The sequence below is a fragment of the Notothenia rossii genome (assembly GCF_949606895.1).
Source record: "Notothenia rossii genome assembly, chromosome: 5".
Lineage (NCBI taxonomy): Eukaryota > Metazoa > Chordata > Actinopteri > Perciformes > Nototheniidae > Notothenia > Notothenia rossii.
Genome location: NC_136903.1, coordinates 85275091 through 85294875, shown reverse-complemented (window position 1 = coordinate 85294875; position 19785 = coordinate 85275091). Strand labels below are relative to the sequence as shown.

General features: G+C 40.5%; 1 protein-coding gene across 1 annotated transcript; it reads left to right on the top strand.

Annotated features, from left to right (window-relative positions):
* The first annotated feature begins 4880 nt into the window (after window positions 1–4880).
* lrrn1 (leucine rich repeat neuronal 1) lies at window positions 4881–18553 on the top strand. Its single transcript, XM_079683832.1, has 2 exons — window positions 4881–5277; window positions 15416–18553. The coding sequence occupies exon 2, from the start codon at window positions 15569–15571 to the stop codon at window positions 17720–17722; it is 2154 nt and encodes a 717-aa protein (XP_079539958.1). The 5' UTR covers window positions 4881–5277; window positions 15416–15568; the 3' UTR covers window positions 17723–18553.
* The last annotated feature ends 1232 nt before the right edge of the window (window positions 18554–19785 follow it).

Sequence of the window (19785 nt, the reverse complement as noted above, 5' to 3'; positions counted from 1 at the left end):
GGGCCACAGTGAGTCACACTAAATGAGAGTTGGGAGTGATCCCCTCCGTCTGCTGCAGCTTCACCTGGCTCTCGCTCAGCTGACTGTCAGTCCTTCTGACAGCCTGACCCCCCGGAGGCTCGCCAGCTAAATGCCACATCACATCGGACCTGCATTCGCCCTGCTCTGGCCCTCAATCATTTTCACACCCACGCCTTCCTCTAAGACCCCCCACTCCCGTCCACTTGACACTACCTGAAAAAGAGAAGCGTTTGTTTGTTTGTCTCTATTTATAGCCCCCTCCCCTCTGCAGTGCAGGCTGTGGAGATTTAAACAATATACTTCTATTATTTCACACGCTGCCTCCGCTGGGAGATTATCCATATTTGTTTTCCGCCTTAAAACAAGAATTTGTGCAGCATGCATAAGCATTCCTATCGCACAGACTAATTTCATTGATGTTACTTGCCTCTAAGTTGCCGCTAAACAAAGCTATCATCTGATTGCACCTGGCAGTCATGAGGGGAAAACTACTTTTTGTGTAGCCCTGCTCGTGAGAGATTAAAGTTTGCGGGAGGCACCAAATGTGTGTGTTGCCGAGCCTCTTTTGAAGCGGGTTATGTTATCTAAAGCTTAGCATGCACAGTGTCTCATCCACTGAGGAGATGACAAGGCCTGATAAAGCCAGTGTTTACTACACAAGTAAACACAGGCGATCAATAGCAGAACTCAATACTCCGAACACAGAAAGGCTGCAGCAAGAGCTTCACCACCTGGGGTGATGGGGAGGAGGAGACGCTTTCATTAGAAACGTGTCGTAATAAAGTGAAAACAGGCTTTACAAGCTATACATTTATTTCATCACATCCCCACCTAAACAGGAAGGATAGAAACAAACATTGGAAGTCAACCCATGTCCCTTTTTGTCCGTTGTAATGACCTGTGATCACAAGAGAGATAGTGGCATGATAAGTAGGTACGTTACTTACGTGATGTAGTTTACATAATTTAAGTGAGTAAACATTGACTTTAGATTTCACACAGGTCACTAACAGCAGCCTCTTGTGCACAATTCTTGTTTTGTTGCTTATGTTACAAACAGTATACGTATTTTAACACTCAACATGAACGTATTATTTCACACGAACATTTACCTTCTGATTTAAAGTCTTGTGTTTGTTTGACCCATCCATCCTCCCAAACTGCCTCCCTACTCCGACGTACACAGACTTTGATAAGAATCGTATATTTGCAATATGTTGAAAACAAATGTAACCTGGGAGGAAGTTCTTTTCCCTTCAAATAGTTATTGACGGTGAGTTTTCGTTGTACGGTAACCTATTTTTTCAGGCTTGGCTTGTCAGGGCCTCTTAAAACTAAAAAACAAGTATTCCCCGGCTCTTGAGATTTTATACAGGATTTTTTTTCCCCCAGGAATAAAACTCTCAAGAGGAGTAGATCAAACAACTGGAGGAGTTTCGAGTGAGAAAGACTGCTAATAACACTTTAGACGCTTTCACACCAAGTACTTTGCCGTACTTAGTTCATGAGAACTGAGTTCATCAGAACTCGTTAGTTCTGATGAACTAAAGAGCAGATTGCGTTCACACCGGAATAAGTTCCCTGAGGGAAGATTACACAAATGAAGCCGCTGACAACTTCCCAGTCCCCGGCCGGAAGTCCCCGGAGTTGGGGACAGCCCCTAACCCCTTCCGAGTAAATCGCCAGAACGCCGACACATCACTGAGAACATCACTCCAGCGCTCCCACGTTTTATTTTGTGTTGCCATAAGTTAGTCTCTCTCCGTTGGTGCGCTGGGCTAATGCTAATGCTAATAATGCTAATGCGAGCAAATAAAATGGCGGCTTCACAAAACTTTTTGGGAGTTTTACGGGGCGCGGTTTGCAATCCGCCCAGCCAATCAGAAATGGGAACCTTTTTCTCCCACGAAAGTACCTGCTCTCTAGCAGGGACTGAAAAGGGCGTGGAAAGGTTCTCATGAACTAAGTTCTAGTTCCAGATTTTTTTGGTGTGAAAACACATTTTCGGAACTACAGTATATCGGAACTATACTGGGAAAAGTACTCCAGTGTGAAAGCGTGACTCTGTACAAGACAGGGTTTTACAGAGAGACCTTGTGCTCATCAGATTAGAAAAGTATAGGACAAGGAATCTAGCTTAGCTTTGTTTAACCATAATAAATATACAAAATACATACAATGGGGCAAAAACAGCCATTAGAGTAAGGCAATGCAGGCAGGGTACAGGTGTAGGAAGTAGACCTGATATTACTTCAAAAGCTAAACAAAAACAATCAAACAACAGAATTATGCTTAATTTTTTTGTGTAGGACTTTGTGGTTACACTTCCCAGGTGAGCCTCTGTATGTGTGCTGTTCATGATCCTAGCTTATGTTACTGATCTGAGACAACTTGAAATCACAAGATGTAGTGCCTGATCCATCACTAAATCCTAACACGCGTAAAATGTTTCCTTTTTCAGCACTGATGGGGATAAAGCTGTGATCAATACTGCCTAAATATTTCATAATTGGTCAGTATGGTAGCACCCTAGCTTCACTTGAAGTATCCTGCCAGCCCATTTACAGTCCTCAGCCCACTTTAGTTTTGGTTTCTCTTCATCATATTCATAGACTTTTAAATATTAGATTTGAAATACATATGTTTAAAACTCATTTTGTAATAAAGATAATTTTAACTGAATATTTGTTTGTGTTTTCTAACTATTCATTCATTTGTTTTGCGGCAAGCATTTCCTGAGTATTTTGAAACACTTATCTGTCCCTCCCTCAACAAACCTGTGTGTCTTTATAACTTGTGAAATGAGGGGTTTTGATAAAAAATAAAGCATTGCCTTGTTTCAGTTCTTTGTCTACTTTAAACATCTAATTGAATATAATGATATTTAAATCTGCCACATTAGCTTTTAACATCTCAAGCTAGCAAGCTACCCTTACAAACTAGCTAGGTACTGAGGGAGTTAACAACACACACAAATATTTTTGTACCTTTTCTAAATTCACTGCTTGACATAAGTGTTTGCGTTTGAGTGTACCTTCTGTGCCTGAGATTTGAAGAACACACACTGAAGGAGTGCATTAGGACTGTGCTGCTTCAAAGTGAAGGACACTCATGTATCTAATTAATTCTAGAGGAAAGAGCATGCAGTTTTCGAACAGATCTGTGCCAAGAAAAAGCGGGGCATTTGCTGAGAAACAAATGATTTTCAACACAGACACACAAATTATTTGGCCCAGTTTTCATGTTCTTTAGACGGGGTTCAATGGAAGGTGGTTTCAAGAGGAGGATTGGGTTTTGAGTCTCTGGACTGAAGTGCAATTATTCATTCATGGCCTCTCCCCTTCAACCCCTTCACATCTCGTCTTTTGATTGCAGCAGTTGCCATGTACTTTGGGACATGGCAACAGGAGCAGCATATTTAGCCCTCACGTACTGTATGGCAACACTGGGCTCATAATCTCCTTGTCTCAACACAACCGTGAGCAAATGGATTCTTGAAATGGCGCTAATGCTATACAGATGTCATCATACATGGTCGCACAAAGCTAATGGAGCCGGGATACTTTTCAGCGTGAGCTGCAGTTTAATGTGATCCTGTATTCAGATTAAATTGTACTCAAAGGTCACTGCATGATACTTTAATGGCGTGTGGGTCGTTTTTTGTGCATGTGATTACCCTGCTGTTTCATTATATCGCGTGTAAAATGCACGACTGGATTATGGCATTAATTATTCATGTTACCTGGCTTACATCATAGTGGACATTGTGGTGAGATTTGCTGATGTGTATTCTATTGTTTTCAACTAGACAATGGTGCATTACCCAATACATTTTTTATTTGTAATGAGCAACATGAACAGTCAATAAAACCCAGAACACATTAAAGTGATAGTGCTCGTATTTTTGGAAAATGAATGATCGATCATCTCCAAATTACAGACACCACAAACAATATTTCAGAAGGAAAAGTGTGTCACTCAAAAAAACGTTGAAGTTAGGCTACTTAAATCGACTGGTATGAGTTGTAAGTTTCAAGTAATTTATAACTGAATTGTGTAACAAATGTCTCATTACAATACATTTTACTTTTTGAGTTTGTTTTGGCCGTTTTTAAACTTGATGATAAGCAAAAGCAAGCACATTAATCAATAATTGGTGGTTTTATATCCAATTACAAACCTCTTATAGCTATTATGAGGTACATTCTTATTCCACAACATCGGACAACATTACACATATTCTGCCCTCCTCACTTTTTTTCTTATATGTTTCCCCATATTTCAGCCTCACATGCTTATAGTCTTTGGAAACTTTGGGGGCGCTTGTCAGATGGTTGTGGTGGACATTTGGTCGTCAAGACAATTTTGGGCATGCACTTAGTCAGCACTAAATGAGAAAAAATTGCACCGTTTGGGAACTATATGGCAGAGTTTGCTTACAAAAGATAAATGGGACAAATAATACAAAAAAGACGGCATGGCGCTCTCTTTTAAACTATTAAATAGCCACTATTTTCTTGATATAGAGGAAGAGAAATTAGGAACTTTTCTCTGAAATTGTATCAAAATGTATCTTTATCCAAAGAGCCCTTCAAGCTAACTATTTGAACCCAAAATCCCTCATATTATATGTTTCAAAGGGAACAGCAAATGTGACTCCAGCATATAAACTCAATCATTAAAAACTAAATATCTAGAAATGTAACTCAACAAATCCCAAAGGTTTGTGTTTAGAGAGGCTCAACGATTTAGCGAACCCTGCAGTAATACCATGTACCACCCCCATCTCCCTACCCACAACCCCCCCATGCCCCGCCGTCCTCTCCTGCCTTTGTTCTCATCACAACAAGCCCGGAGCAGATGGTGCTCTGCTTTGCTTTGGCCCGCAGTGACAGACAGCCGCTCTCAGCCAATCGCCTGCCGGAGAATCAGCTGACTGGTCTGCACAGCGCCAGGTGTTTTTATCATTGTTCGTCTCCCATCCATAGGAGCAGCAGCAGCGCAGGAATATCGGGGCGACACACCGGTTGTCTGTTGGGTTGCAGCAGGTTGGAGATCTCAGTGCACCATGCCTCCCTCCGAGGCGCCCTGTGACTGATCTGGATACACGCGCTGCAGACAGCTGAACCCCAATGGGATACAGGAATATGTGTACTCGTGTTGTTTGAGAATCCACAATAACATTGATCGTATTGACGCGTGGTTCTGGATAAAGGAGCTGTGCGCATGGGAACATCGGACTGGAATGCCAACAAGGTGAGAGTCCTCAGGGAAGGAGAGGCAGGGTTTCCTCTGCTGGTAGTTTTTTTAATTAAATGCATGGAAAAATATGTTAAGTGTTGTGGTTGGCAGCCATGTCGTATACAATCATCAATTTTGGTAGCTCATATTTGTTGTTTTCATGTTTAAACCCATCATTATCCCTGCAAGGCAATGAGTTGGGATGCATTTAGGATGCAGACGCACTCAAGGGCATAATCATTTTTGTGTAAATAAAAACAGTCTGGCTTGATCATTTCAGACTTGAAATCTGTTTTAAATCTACATTAGAACATTTTAACCTCACAGCATATGTGATCAACCCATCAACCCGTTTTCTATGCGTCAAATCATATTCCACATGAAAACAAACTTTGATCTCGTTGCGGTACTTGCCGCGCCAGCACGAGCCGAGTGCATCGCGACGTTGTGTAAATGTGATTTGCATATTAATGTTTAAGTACGTCGGCAGATGTCTCGATTCCTCCGCTCTATAAGCAACAAAAAAAGTCTTGACACAGTCAAGGCCCTTGGTGGAAGAGATGCTGTGGTGAGAATGGGGTTGCATTGGCAGGGGGTCCATTGTGGCTCACCGACGCTGCTTCTGTCTGTCGCTGCAGCTGTTGCGCTTTTGTGATGGCTGACTGGCATCACTCAACTTTAGCCACAGGGACACACTGTCGAAAAGGTTAGGGTACTAAAAGCGGTTTATTTTTTAATGTGCTCTTTCTCTGTATTATGACCTATCCTAACAACAAAGTGCTGAGAGTCCTCTTTTCTCTGTGGACTCCTGGGTCATATAAAACACTCACAGAAATAATGAGCGTAACATCTATTAGTCTGTTAAACAGGACAAGAAAACAGCTTGTCTCATTGTGTTTGAAGGTGTGAGGGCACGACGATTAATCGATTGTTTGAATATTGCCAGCTTTTTTATTAATCAATTAATGGGTGAAGTTAGATTTAATGCAAAAGTGGCAGAAAATACAGTTTTCAGCTTCAAAAATGTGGATAATTCCTGTTTGTCTACGTTTTTTTCATCTAGCTTCTGTCACACTCCTAGGCTCATGTCACGTTGGTAGTTTTGTATGTTTAGGTTATGTCACGTTCTATGTCTAGGTTTGGGTGTTTTTCTGTTTTCCCTGTCATGTTTTCCTCCTGTTTATTGTCTGGTCCTTTTCCCTGTGTTTTTTCTCCTGTCGTTAGTTTCCCTGGTTTGTCTAATTGTCTGATTATGTTCACCTGTGGCCCCTGTGTTTCCCCCTCCCTCCTCACCTGTGTCTTGTTGTGTGATTAGTCTTTTGTGTATTTAAGTTCTTGGTTTTCTGTCTGTCTTTTTTGGTTCGTCTTTTGCCTTGACTAGTTCTTCGGTGAGTGTTCTGTTTTGTCTTTGTTTATATCATAGCCTTGAAATAAAGGACTTTTTTCAGTTTATATCTGCATTTGGGTCCTGCTTCCTTTGGGTCCTGCTTCCTTCACAATCTGTAACAGCTTCTTGTTTTGTTCAGACAAAACAAGCCATTTAAAGACATCTAAGCCTACTTAGACTTTGATGAACTAGATAGACCAAATGATTACTAGACCAAACCAGAATTATAATCAGAAGTCTATAATGAAAGTATTCTTTATTTGCAGCCCTATTTATGTGCAGTTGCGTCTTAGTTTTGTCCTTTTTGGAGGTTTTAAGCCAATCGGCTGTTATCGCCTGAACCTGTCAAACATTTTGAAGCTCGCAGGAAATCATCTTTAAAATGAATGATCAGGAGGGGGCAGATCACCTGATTTTCTTTTTTTCTGTTCCCCCAAGGAGGCATCCTGTCTTACATAGACAAAGTGTACGTATGTACACACACACACACACACACACACACACACACACACACACACACACACACTCACTCTCACTCAAGATGTATTTTTTCTTTTCAACTTGTTCATGAAGCTATGGTGTGACAAAAGGGTATGTGTGTTGTAGGCAGGTGTCTGTGTGTGTGTGTGGGGGGGGGGGGCAGGCTTTTTAGAGAGCAGGGCTCATGGGAGGGGGAAAAGGGCTTCAACCCCCACCACCAACATGATGTCCCCGGGGTATAAGGCAGGGTGAGGAGGGGGTGCAGGGTTATTGAGCCTTCACTATTATTCCTATAAGAAGGGCTGAGGAATTAGCTCTTTGTCCTCTTAGGCCTGCAGGTCTCAGGCAGGGACATCTCCCCCCCCCCCCCTCATCTTGATCTCCTCAGACACCATGTTTCTAAAGCTAATACAGCAGTTATGACGACTTTACAGAAATCACTTGTGCTGCCCTTTGGTGGTTATGGGCATCCCCTTGTGGTCCTTTTCACCCAAGCAAAGGAGGTGATCTAATCACCCATATTTACGGCCAATCGCCCAACTCTAGTTTTTGGAGGATGCATTAAAAGCAACGCATATCTGTTTTGACTCCACCATAAAATGTGTTGGCTGTAGATCAAGTTGTCGAGAAATTGGGCTGTAAATTGTAGCTGGGTGTAGGTCATTGTTGGTGGATCAATCCCCAACTCCTCCAGCCCACTTAAGCGAGACACTGGACCATGAAGTATACTCGCCGAATGCATATTGTTTCAATGTAAATGCACAAAGCTCCTTTTTTATATTATTGCTTTCCCAGTTCAACCTTTTTTTTAGGACGAAAACAGTAGTGAAATTTAGACATTTCAGGCACGGGGGGGCAGGCAGAGTGTGTAGGAGGGAACTTTAGGAATTTAGCCTTTGCAGACCATTTACATGCAAAAACCTATATAACATACTACAGGAAAGGGAAACCCCAACGAGCAGTTTCAGTGCAGCTGGCTTCTCCATAGTATCTTACTGGTGGTTATTCCCCCCCAAGACTTTGCTGTTGATTCAGACCTTCAAGCAGTCAACCACAAATCAAATCAATCAGCTCTTAGAGAGGCTGAGGATTTCCTTCTAGTGACACTTGTACATCCTGTTTGAAGGTGAACTTGTTTGAGACGTGTAGCAATCAAGCTGCTGTAAAATCAATACCACGAGTGCTCCTGATGACAAAGTGGCCCAGTTGTCTCCAACCAGGGAAGACCTAATGTGAATCATATAATGTGTAACCAGCCAGCATACACAGCAGCACACGCACTCTTTCTCATATTCACATATGGAGGAAATCCAGAGGAGTGTAAGCAGGCACATCTCTCTTCAAATATTGATCTATGTGTCATTATGTGGGTTACTTATTGTTTGCATGTGTCGGGGGAAGCTATCCATATAGTTTTACTGAAAACACTCTTTCCTCTCTGTTGTGCTCAGGATGGGTGACAGCTGATCCAAAGGAAACCTGCCACAAGCATTGTTTAAAATGATATGGGCTCATTTTTCAACTTCTGCTTATTGAGAATCCTGCGAGGATGTAGAGTGTGTGTTATTAAACCCTCAGAGGGAGGGAATGGAGAGAGAATTAGACGCAGGAGGGAAAGAATCAACCAATTTGTGGAGTCCCAAATCTCTTATCATCCTAGGAAAGATATACGGTTTCCATGACTATAGTCTCCAAGGGTGCAGTTATTATTTGGCTTGAATCTGCTTGATTCGAGCTTCCCAGGAGGGTGTGATATGAGCTTTGCTCTATTTAGGGAAAGGGATAGTTTTAATGTTTTAAAGTATGGGTTGTACGAGGTACCTATACTCAGTGTTTTACCTTCAGTAAACGGTGGTCAGCATGCGCCCAGTTCAGAGACACAGATAAGAGAACCAAGCTAAGTAATGCTTTCAACAGAGGCAACAAAACATATTTTATCCACCTAAAACAGGGGAGTCAAACTCAATTTCTTCGCGGGCCACATTAGCATTATGGTTGCACTCAAAGGGCCAGCTGTAACTTTAAGACTATATATATAATAATACATATATAAATATTTAATATAAAATAATGTATTATATTGCATTATTGCCTCTGCATTGGATTATTATTGGATAGGGTAATAACTTCATAATTAACTAAGTCTGAAAGAAGTCTAGGGCAAATCATTGCAAATCTCTTCACTGAGAATGTCACAAAATGATTTTAAAAAAATCTCTGAGAAAAAGGCAAATTATAAGAAAAAATGAATATTTTGAAGAAGAAAAGTCCAATTCTGAGAGAAATGTCAAATTTGAGATCCATTGTGGGATATGTAGTTTATGGGAAACGTGCTTTTGTAAAGTAGCATGTAACCATATAATAAACATGTTATATTCTTTGCAAGCTCTTGTGGCACCGCATTAAATGAAGTCGCGGGCCGGATTTGGCCCCCGGGCCTTGAGTTTGACACCCCTGACCTAAAAGGAAGGACAGCTCTGAAAAATCAAGCTCATTTTAAGTGCACACTTAATAAGAACATATAAATTGTAGCCGTTACCTTTGCACTATGCCAAAGCCACCAGACTTGATTAAAAATAAAACAAAGAATTTAACGTTGCAGAGGAAATTCTTCTGTGCTTTTTGTACTTCGACTGTTTGTTTCTGTTATTGTGTGAACAGAAATAACAAAACTCAAACAATAACAGTTTATCCAACCAACTGAGGCAGTAACATTTCTGTTCTCTGCAATGTCAAAATGTTAAATAAGCTGTTTTATTAAATGGAGTCTGGTGGCTTTTGCGACATCAAAGATGGCTGCTTCAGTTCATTGTGAAAAAGTGTTGTCTGATGTCGATGTAAACCTGAAGAGATGTTAGAAATATAGCGTACACTTAAACTGATATACATTTTTTGTTAGGCTGCTAAAATGCGATTTGATGCTGTCCCCGCAATGAGCCTCATACAAACCCTCTTCAAATCCAAACTCTAAGATGGAGACGGGTAAGGAAAGGTTGACAGTTGAGTTCTCACTTTATATATTAGGTGTGTTTCCCTCTGACTTAGTCTTCTTGTCACAGTACCAGTTTGTTCTCTATTTAACATATTCCCCCTTGTTGAGTTTCTTTGTCACTCAGGTTCTCTCATCTTTTTCCGAAGTTTTTTCTGTCACCTCCATTTTGTTGGCTTTGTGACACGGTGTGTTTATAGGCTCCCGGGGGTTGTTTATCTCACTTTCTCGCACCTGTGATTTGTTTTCCCTCATTTCTGTGTTGAGAAAACTAATGTCAAAAGTTAGACCTTGGCAAGAGAGGTTATATGTGTGAGTGTCTCCCTAATGCAAGACTCTTGTTATCCAGAGGAAATCAAATTGTTCTCATGTCCCTGTCTCTCGCATTCAAGGGAGGATTTCCTTCACGATGAGCGTCCTAAGGCTGACTCAGACAGGAATTTGTAATCTAGTGTGGACTCAATCGAACAGACTGACACTTTATCTGTAAAAGGCGTTCACATATTCTGTTAACCTAAGCTAACCTAATGATCCAGGTGTATAATGTGAGGGACATTATGCACCTGGATCATTCAACCCTAAGTATTCATTAAAGAAATGTTTCTACAGTTTCTGTGATAAGTACTTAGGGTTTCCAAACTCTCTTCTTCTGGTAACAATTCAAATTCTAAGCACTTAGTTTGGATGAGCTGTAATTGTCATTATCGAGCATTGGCACAACATCAAGTCATTACAGTTTTTTGGCGAAAAACTAGACTCAACTGCTTGATGCTGGCAAGTAATAAGAACGTTGTTACTGTACCACCCACAGAGGCATGTGGATATTTGTAGGCAAAGTCTTTCGGAAGTGACATCTTTCCAATCAACAATCTGGATCAATGCAAGTGACAGTTTCCCAACTGGAAATGACAGGGATCATCGTCTTTAATGAGATGCAATGAAAGGGAGCTTTTCCATGGCTGTCAGGTGTGTTCAGAGTTGAAATGGCAGTCTTCTGTACATAATTAATTTGACTTTCGATACTTGGGCCATGAAAAGTTCCCAGCTTTGAGGGTAGCCCATTGAGTTAGGATCCACTGTAGTTACTAGCAACAATGTCCAATTACTCAAAATAACCAAATAACACAAACTCTTAAGTCTAAAATAATGCTGTTCTGGTGCTGTAAATATAGTTTAAAATAAAAAAGAACCTACAATCTTGAATACAAATCTCTGCAGTCTGACAACTTTAATTTAGGGAACTCTTACCACATTGTGTATACAGTGTAATATTCAAGCAGTATGGATGGTATTTTGTGATAGTTATGGTTGGGGTTTAGGTTACACAATTAAAAGGGATGTAATCCTGGCTTGTGTGAGGATATCATCAGCTCATTGCATTTCCTTCACATGCCCTCCAATTGAGTATGAAGAACACTCTATAGGTTACACATAATTGGGTGTTGACGCCATCTACTGCAGCACATTAACTATGGATAAGTACCTCATATCGCCCTACTTTAAAACATCCAAAACGTCCTTTTATAGGGTTACCTGTTTTGGTAATTAGTGCTCTTTCAGCTCCATTTCCTTTACGAGTAGCAACCCTCTGATGACGAGCACTGATAGAAAGTCACACGGAAATGTGACAGCCGCTGAAAAGTGATCAGATGACAGGTCATCTTGTTTAAAAGATGATACATTTACATATTCAGATTCATTTCCTGATCCATATCTGTGGCTTTACAGTAGTGTCAAAACACGTTGCCCCTACAAAGTAAAGTCTTTGATGATTGATAAAAGCTACACTATAGTAACACCCCCGCAACAAACGCAAAGCGATCCTGCATCCTACGGCAGGTATTGTTAGATGGTGCTTTCGACGACAGACCTTCTGCCTGAAACTTTTGATATTTATTCGATTCATTCCCGTCACAGGTTCAAAGTTGGCCGTGGTTTCAACCTTTGTGTTTTCCGCTGCCAGCCTTCCTGCCTTTGGTGTTGTGTTCTTCCACCTGCTGTGAGATTTAAGTTTTCCTGTGGCTCTGGGATCACAATAGACCTGTGAAGCCTGCAGTGTCAGGATGTCCCAGACAGTGTTTAGTTGTTGATGTTGACATATTAACCAACAACATGTTGACACTGTTCTTTTTCTTGTGTTCATTGTTACATCAGAACAGCAGTTTGTTAAAACTTCAGCTAACTTACTTTTCACTTCAGTTCGACAAGTGTCATAGTTTTTGCATTCAGTTTGAAATAGGATCACACAATTCTTAATCTTACATTTCATAAAGGGGATCACAGACAAAGCACTTACCAAATGAGGGGAATCTAAGATTAACCCCATTTGTGGTAAATAGAATATGTTAATGCTGAAAATTATGTTTTTTAAGATACCTGGCTTATCCTCTTGGTGTATTACACTTTGTAAAGCCATTTGTGAGTAGTGTGCATGTATTGTTTTTATTTAAATGTATATATAAGACCCAGCTGTATTCTAGTTTTGATATTAAGCGTTTTCTTTTGATTATTTACTTCCCGAATCAGCCTTTTTAGTTTGACTTAATTTAGCGAAAAAAGGCAAAAAAAATAATCTGAAAATGTTGTTATTCTAGTAGTCTAACCTGATACAGTAAAACCCAAAATAAAGAAGGTTACTTTAAATGTAAATGATGCATGCTGGTAGAAAAATAGCATGTCAGAAACTTTCTATGAAGGATTTCTTTATTGATAACTGGTGCATGGACAGTACAAACAAACATCTATAAAATATCAGTTTTCTTTTCTTCTCACTTGTTTTCAATACTGTTAAAAACTGAAATCATTTTGGACAGAATACTTAGTCACTGGCAGAATTACAAAAAGCCCCTGAGGCATTCGTTTTAAAGTGTGATTACCAATCCATTAACACTGTTTCTCATTGCCATAACTGTCATAGATCTCACAGAAATATTGCTTTTATTGGCTTTTAATTAAACTGATGTGACCTGTTTCTCTCACCTCTGGGTTCAACTCCAGTACGCTGCCTCGAGCTAATCTCCACTTCAGCATATACTAATCCAGACTGGCGCAGACACGACACAACATACAGTGCTATATAGCTTAAACACAAGATACTGTATCCCTGGCTGTTTCAGACGTGCCCCGCCCCGCCCGTCCCATAGGGAGTCCCCCAGTATAGGAGGAACAGAGCTGTGTTCTGTCTCCATGGGGCTGTTGCCAGGCAGTTTGCATGTAATGAATTAGTCAGCTCTCTTGTTTGAAAGCCTCTTAAGTGCTATCTTCATAAGCTGGTGTTGACCATAAAGCTGTGTGGTGCTATAGCGCTGCCGTATGGCTCTGCCCTGGATGGGGGGGGTCACCTTAAGTGCAGTAAATAGACCTAATGGAGCATTGACATGTCTGTTGATGTAGGATACTCCAAGTGCACATTCTTGTCAAAGAAGCGCCAGCAACCTAATCCTATTAATAAACAATAGTTAGGGATAAAAGGAAAAGTGTGTCTATATAATATTTGCACGTCAGCAAAGTCACTTAGAGAGTGATACACATATATCATGTCAATGGGATGAAAGGAATTTGTAAGCCATGGTTTACATCATTAACAAAACTAAAAGTCCTGTATCAGCATGCTACAACCTTTAAAATAATATTGCGAACATGCTGAGGTTTAGCAGGTATAATGTTTACTATGTAAAAAATATAAATGTGCAAATATGAAACATACAGGTCAATGTCACCTTGCTATTGGTAGCTGAACTGTCAAACCCCAAAACATATTCTTAGATATAAATACCACATTTTGAGTTATTTAGAAACAACTAACACTCACAGTTTCATGTCTTGTTACATAAGACTAGATCATATTTGTTGACTGTTATGGTGGGAGAATTACTATTCTTGTGGTACTACTGCCTTATCAGGCCCATATTGAGACGAGCACATTAAGACCCAAACTCATGTACAACAACTTCCTTACTCGCGACAAATAAGCACTAATTCGAGGGTTATTGAGGAAAAACTCTCAATTAATGGCTTATTACTTGTAGAATATGGTCATGTAGAATAAGGCCTTAATAAGTGTTTTATAATGACTAATAAAGAGCCAATATACTGCTAATATGCATGCTAATTAACAACTAGTTGATGGTGGATTTTTGTACCTTAATATAAAGTGTTACAATTCTTTTTTAATAAATTGGAAGTTACATAAAAAGATACCATGGATGTCTACATTTAATTTAATGGTAACCCATTCGATAGATATTTCAGTCTGGACCAAGACGTGGGACACCCTGCCAGACCTACATTGACATCATCCGTTGACAAAAAGTTATTTTTCTATAATGCCCATGTATTCATAGATAATGATAGCTTTAAAATGTAGCACTAGTCTTAATAAGAAGCAGTGTATTGTATGCTACAATGAATGCTATACACTCCAAGTCTCTGGAGTAAGTGTTACTGTCATAAGGATAGACAGATGCCCATGTTAGCACTCAATAGCTTGCATTTTCTGAACCAATTGCTGAGATCAGATCCTCTCATGGAATCCCTATTTGTAAGTTTCAGAGTTTCCCCAAAGTTTTGACAATTTTCCATCTGTACCAAATCATACTAGAATGAATTCTAGGCCGTCTGAAAACTTTTTTGTTTTCATGTTTGCCCTAAATTCAGAATGCTGAAGAACTTGCATTAAAAATGTAAATGTAGACGCACATTCTCTTTTTGCTTTCTTTTGAGCTTGGCACGGACTGATTTCTCATGGTGTCTAATAATGTTCAGAGATACTAATGATCGAGTCCTTATGGGCCTGGGTAAATAAAAGCCCTCAATGGAACTTGATGTGTTTCCAATCAGTTCAGAGCAGGCATTGTAATGAGCTCAACTTGCATTTTCTCAAAACTGTTAATACAGCACATAACTCACATTCTCCCAATGACTGTTGAGAAGCAGGTGATGTGTTCAGTCCGTTAAGGAATTGTTTTCTTTAAAGAATCATCAAGCTAACTTGCTTTAATGACAATAGTTACACGCTGATGCAGGTATTTGTTTATAAAGTAGAGTTAACACTTTTACTTTGTTGTATGACAAATTTCATAGTTATTATTTTGATTGTTTCTGAGATATTTTACTCAAAAATGAAGATGTTGACCTTTGGCTGATTCAAGAGAAAATCAGGGAGCAACAGACTGATATTGACAGAAATATCCGATGCTGATAGCATTGCTTAAAACATTATTTTGTATCCTTAATTGTGAACATGCTGTAGATGCTGTTTTCTGTGCATTGACATACTCTTTGATTTTGTTTTCCAGATAACTCCGGGGCTTCAAGATCTTGATGTAATTCGACTTCTGATTCAACTCCATCTCACTGCACTGAAAGACCTAATAATCAGAAAGTCTGGTTGATGACTACAAAAAACGTTCTCCTAAAATTATCAGGACCTCCTCCTTTGCTACCCCAGCATGGCTAGACGGAGGTTAGACTGCCTACTTCTAGGCCAGGCTTTTTCTGGCCTGATATTGGTTTCGTTAGGACTATCCTTTGTCCAGAGCAACGAGTGCCCTCAGCTGTGTGTATGTGAGATCCGGCCCTGGTTTACCCCCCAGTCCACCTACAGAGAGGCCATCACTGTGGACTGCAATGACCTTCGCCTAACACGTATACCGGCAAACCTCTCCAGTGACACTCAGGTTATCCTCCTACAAAGCAACTACATTGGCAGGACCAATGATGAACTGGAGCAGCTCTACAACCTGACCGAGCTGGACTTGTCCCAGAACAACTTCAGTAACATTCGGGATGTTGGCCTTAACAATATGTCCCAGCTCACCACGCTTCATCTGGAAGAGAACCAGATCACAGAAATGCCAAACTACTCTCTGCAGGACCTTAGCAACCTGCAGGAGCTCTACATTAACCACAATCAGATCAACACCATTTCTGCCAATGCCTTATTTGGGCTGCACAACTTGCTCAGGCTGCACCTCAACTCCAACAAGCTCACAACCATTAACGGCCAGTGGTTTGAATCCACGCCCAACTTAGAAATACTAATGATTGGGGAGAACCCAGTGGTTGGAATAATGGACTTCAATTTCAAGCCACTGGGCAACCTTAGAAGCCTGGTTTTGGCTGGGATGGATTTGACCGACGTCCCCGGTAATGCCTTTGTGGGACTTGACAATCTTGAGAGTCTCTCTTTCTATGACAATAAGCTGGTCCAAGTTCCTCAGAGAGCACTTCAGAAACTACCTAACCTCAAGTTCTTGGATTTGAACAAAAACCCAGTGCATAAGATTCAGGAAGGAGACTTCAAGAACATGCTGAGATTGAAGGAACTGGGTATCAACAACATGGGAGAGCTGGTTTCGATGGACCGTTATTCTCTGGACAATCTTCCTGAGCTCTCAAAGCTTGAGGCTACAAACAACCCCAAGTTCTCTTACATCAACCGTCAGGCCTTTCGTGATGTCCCAGCCTTGGAGAGTCTAATGCTGAATAACAACGCCCTGAATGCCCTCTATCAGTCCACAGTGGACTCTCTCCCTAACTTGCGTGAGATTAGCATCCACACCAATCCTCTGCGGTGTGACTGCGTCATTCAGTGGATGAGCTCCAACAAAACCACCGTCCGTTTCATGGAACCACTATCCATGTTTTGTGCCCTGCCAACAGAAGTAAGGGGATTGCCTGTGCGGGAGGTACTCCAACATAATTTAGCAAACCAGTGCCTGCCCTTGATTTCACATGATACATTCCCAAGCCACTTGAACCTTGATATTGGCATGACGTTGGACTTGGACTGCAGAGCGATGTCCCAGCCAGAGCCTGAAATCTATTGGGTGACACCAATGGGGATCAAGGTAATGATGGACACCTTATCTGACAAGTATAGCCTCAGCAAGGAAGGGACATTAAGAATTTCTCGTATCCAAGTTGAAGAATCTGGCAGATACACCTGTGTGGCGCAAAATTCCCAGGGAGCTGACACAAGAGTGACAGCTATACGGGTGAACGGCACTTTGTTAGACAGCACGCAGCTCATGAGTATCTACGTCAAACAAACAGAAGCTCACTCTATCCTGGTGTCCTGGAAAATCAACTCCAATGTAATGGCTTCTAATCTCAAGTGGTCTTCTGCCACCATGAAAATAGACAATCCACATATTACTTACACTGCCAGGGTTCCTGTTGACGTCCACGAGTACAACCTTACGCATTTACAACCAGCAACTGAGTACGAAGTGTGCCTCAGCGTGTCCAACATCCGCCAACAAACACAGAGATCCTGTGTGAATGTTACGACAAGGCAAGCCCCCTTCGCTGTGGAAATATCCGCACAAGGGACCAACACAGCTCTTGCTGCAGTTATGGGAACAATGTTTGCAATCGTCAGTCTGGCCTCGCTGGGAATTTACATTGCCAAGCGGTGGAAGAGGAAAAACTATCACCATTCTCTGAAAAAGTACATGCAGAAAACCTCGTCAATACCGCTAAACGAGTTGTACCCTCCTCTTATCAACTTGTGGGAGACAGACAGTGAGAAGGAGAAAGAGGGCTCATCTGAGACCAAAACCATTCAGGTGGACACCACGCGCAGCTATTACATGTGGTGAGATCTTCTATCCAGTGGGAGATAAAGAGACATTTCAGGAGCACAAATATACATGTTTGCTTCTTTGTGTAATTGAACTCAAGTCAATCATTTTTTCTTTCCTGTTTGTTTTTTTGGTTCTGTCAGACCTGCTTTTTGAAAGCGAAGGACGAACTGGGATTTTCCGATCTTTAGTTTAGCATATTGCCTTTTTAACTCTTGCCCATTTTGGCACAATATGGCAGCTTTATTTAGCTTCCTGAACTTAGTAGTCACTGTGCTTTATTTTTAGTACTTGTTTTAACGAACACAGCATGAGCACTGTCACGGATTCAGCATACGCAAGCAAATGAAGAGCTGAAGTCCAACCTGTTTTTGACATGTTTCTATGGCGATATGTTAGACTGCCAATCTTTCTTTCTCTTGTAAAACAGTTTCACTGTTGACTGTTGTGCACTGGAATATATATATATATATACTAATTTGTCTATCAACTCAAATATAAGCTGACAAAGTACGTTTAGACTTGATATACTGTCTATTGAATAATGTTAGCAATTCCTCTAATGTTGTATCAGCTATGACTTGTTTTACTTTTTGTACATTCAATGATTACAATAAGATAATAAGTATGTTTAATTTAGACTTTAAGTTTGCAGAGCAGCTACTGTAAACCAGCAATAGAAATATGAATGTTAAATAGGTAAATAGATGTAATGCTTTTTAAACTTCTTAAATATTTCTTTTCTTATTTTGCTAGAATATGTCTACAATCACTGGTTTTGTTGTGGTTTACAGACACAAACATGTTGTTTATTGGGGGGCAAATTCAATAAAATCTTTTTTCCTCATATTTTTAAAACCTTGATTTCAACACCAAGTGTCATTCTTATAGAAAATAACAGAGTTTAAAATGATGTTCAGTGTGTATTTAATAAACATGCCCTGCAGAAGCAAACATTTAAAGGTTGAAACAAGAGCTTGAAGCTTAAACCGGAGCTGTGAAGAAAAATCATTATCTCATAGTAACATTGGGATTATTATTAAATACAGAATGACGAGCATCGCTGTAGGTCTTTGGTTACAATCTCCGAGTTGAGAGAGAAAGAAAGATGCAAGTGTGCATCTCTGTGTGAGCAGTGTGTTTGCCTCGGCAAAGCAATTATCAGCGTATAATTTAAATTCTAGTCCTGGTGCAATAGAATTACTGCACAATATGCCTCGGAGTACATACAGTTACTTAAAAAAACAAGGAAATGTGTCGCTCAAAACCAAGACGGTGGATTCGGTGCCTGCATGATTTGTTCACTGTCTGTTATATTGTAGCAGACATACCTTTGTATCTAAGGGATAGTGGTGGTCTAATGGATAGTGAGGTGGGCTGATGTTCGGAAGGTTGTGAGTTCAAATCCCGCCAGGAACCCCACCACTAGTGTGCCCTTGAGTATGGCACTTACTGTAGTCCCTAGTTACTCCAGGGAGAAAGTCCCTGTAATTGGTAATTGTAAATTGCTCTGGATAAAAGCGTCAGCTAAATGTAATGTAAATGTATCTTCAAACCTTTAAAGGAAGCCACATAAGGAGCATAATTCAGCTGAGATTGAAGGAGGTGGTGATCATGGATAAAGGGCAAGTACAGACTGCAGCACAGTTTTGCACCACGAAGCTGCAACAATGCTATAATCAGCCAAATTATTCATATACTAAGCATTTTGCATTGTCTGGGGAACGAGCTTTAAAAAACTGATGATGCAAATTATTCATCATTGTGTCATGTTGGATTTCCATTTGATATACTGTAACATTATAGGCTGGCTCTCTTTCAGTAAATTCATATAATACACTCTCTGCAATATCTAGTAAGACAGATATATGTTGCAAAGCAAATCTCAGTCGCTGTGGCTCTCTGTCTAGAAGAGTGGATCTCCAGTGCCCAGATGTTGATTGACAGGTCTGGGCTTTTGTGGTGCAATCAAACAATCTTCGTTTAGTCTCCTGTGACAACATGATCGTTCTCGTTCCTTCCTTTTCTTGTGAAGTATCCACAACTGGTGTTTAATAAATGACTAGCAAAATAATATCACA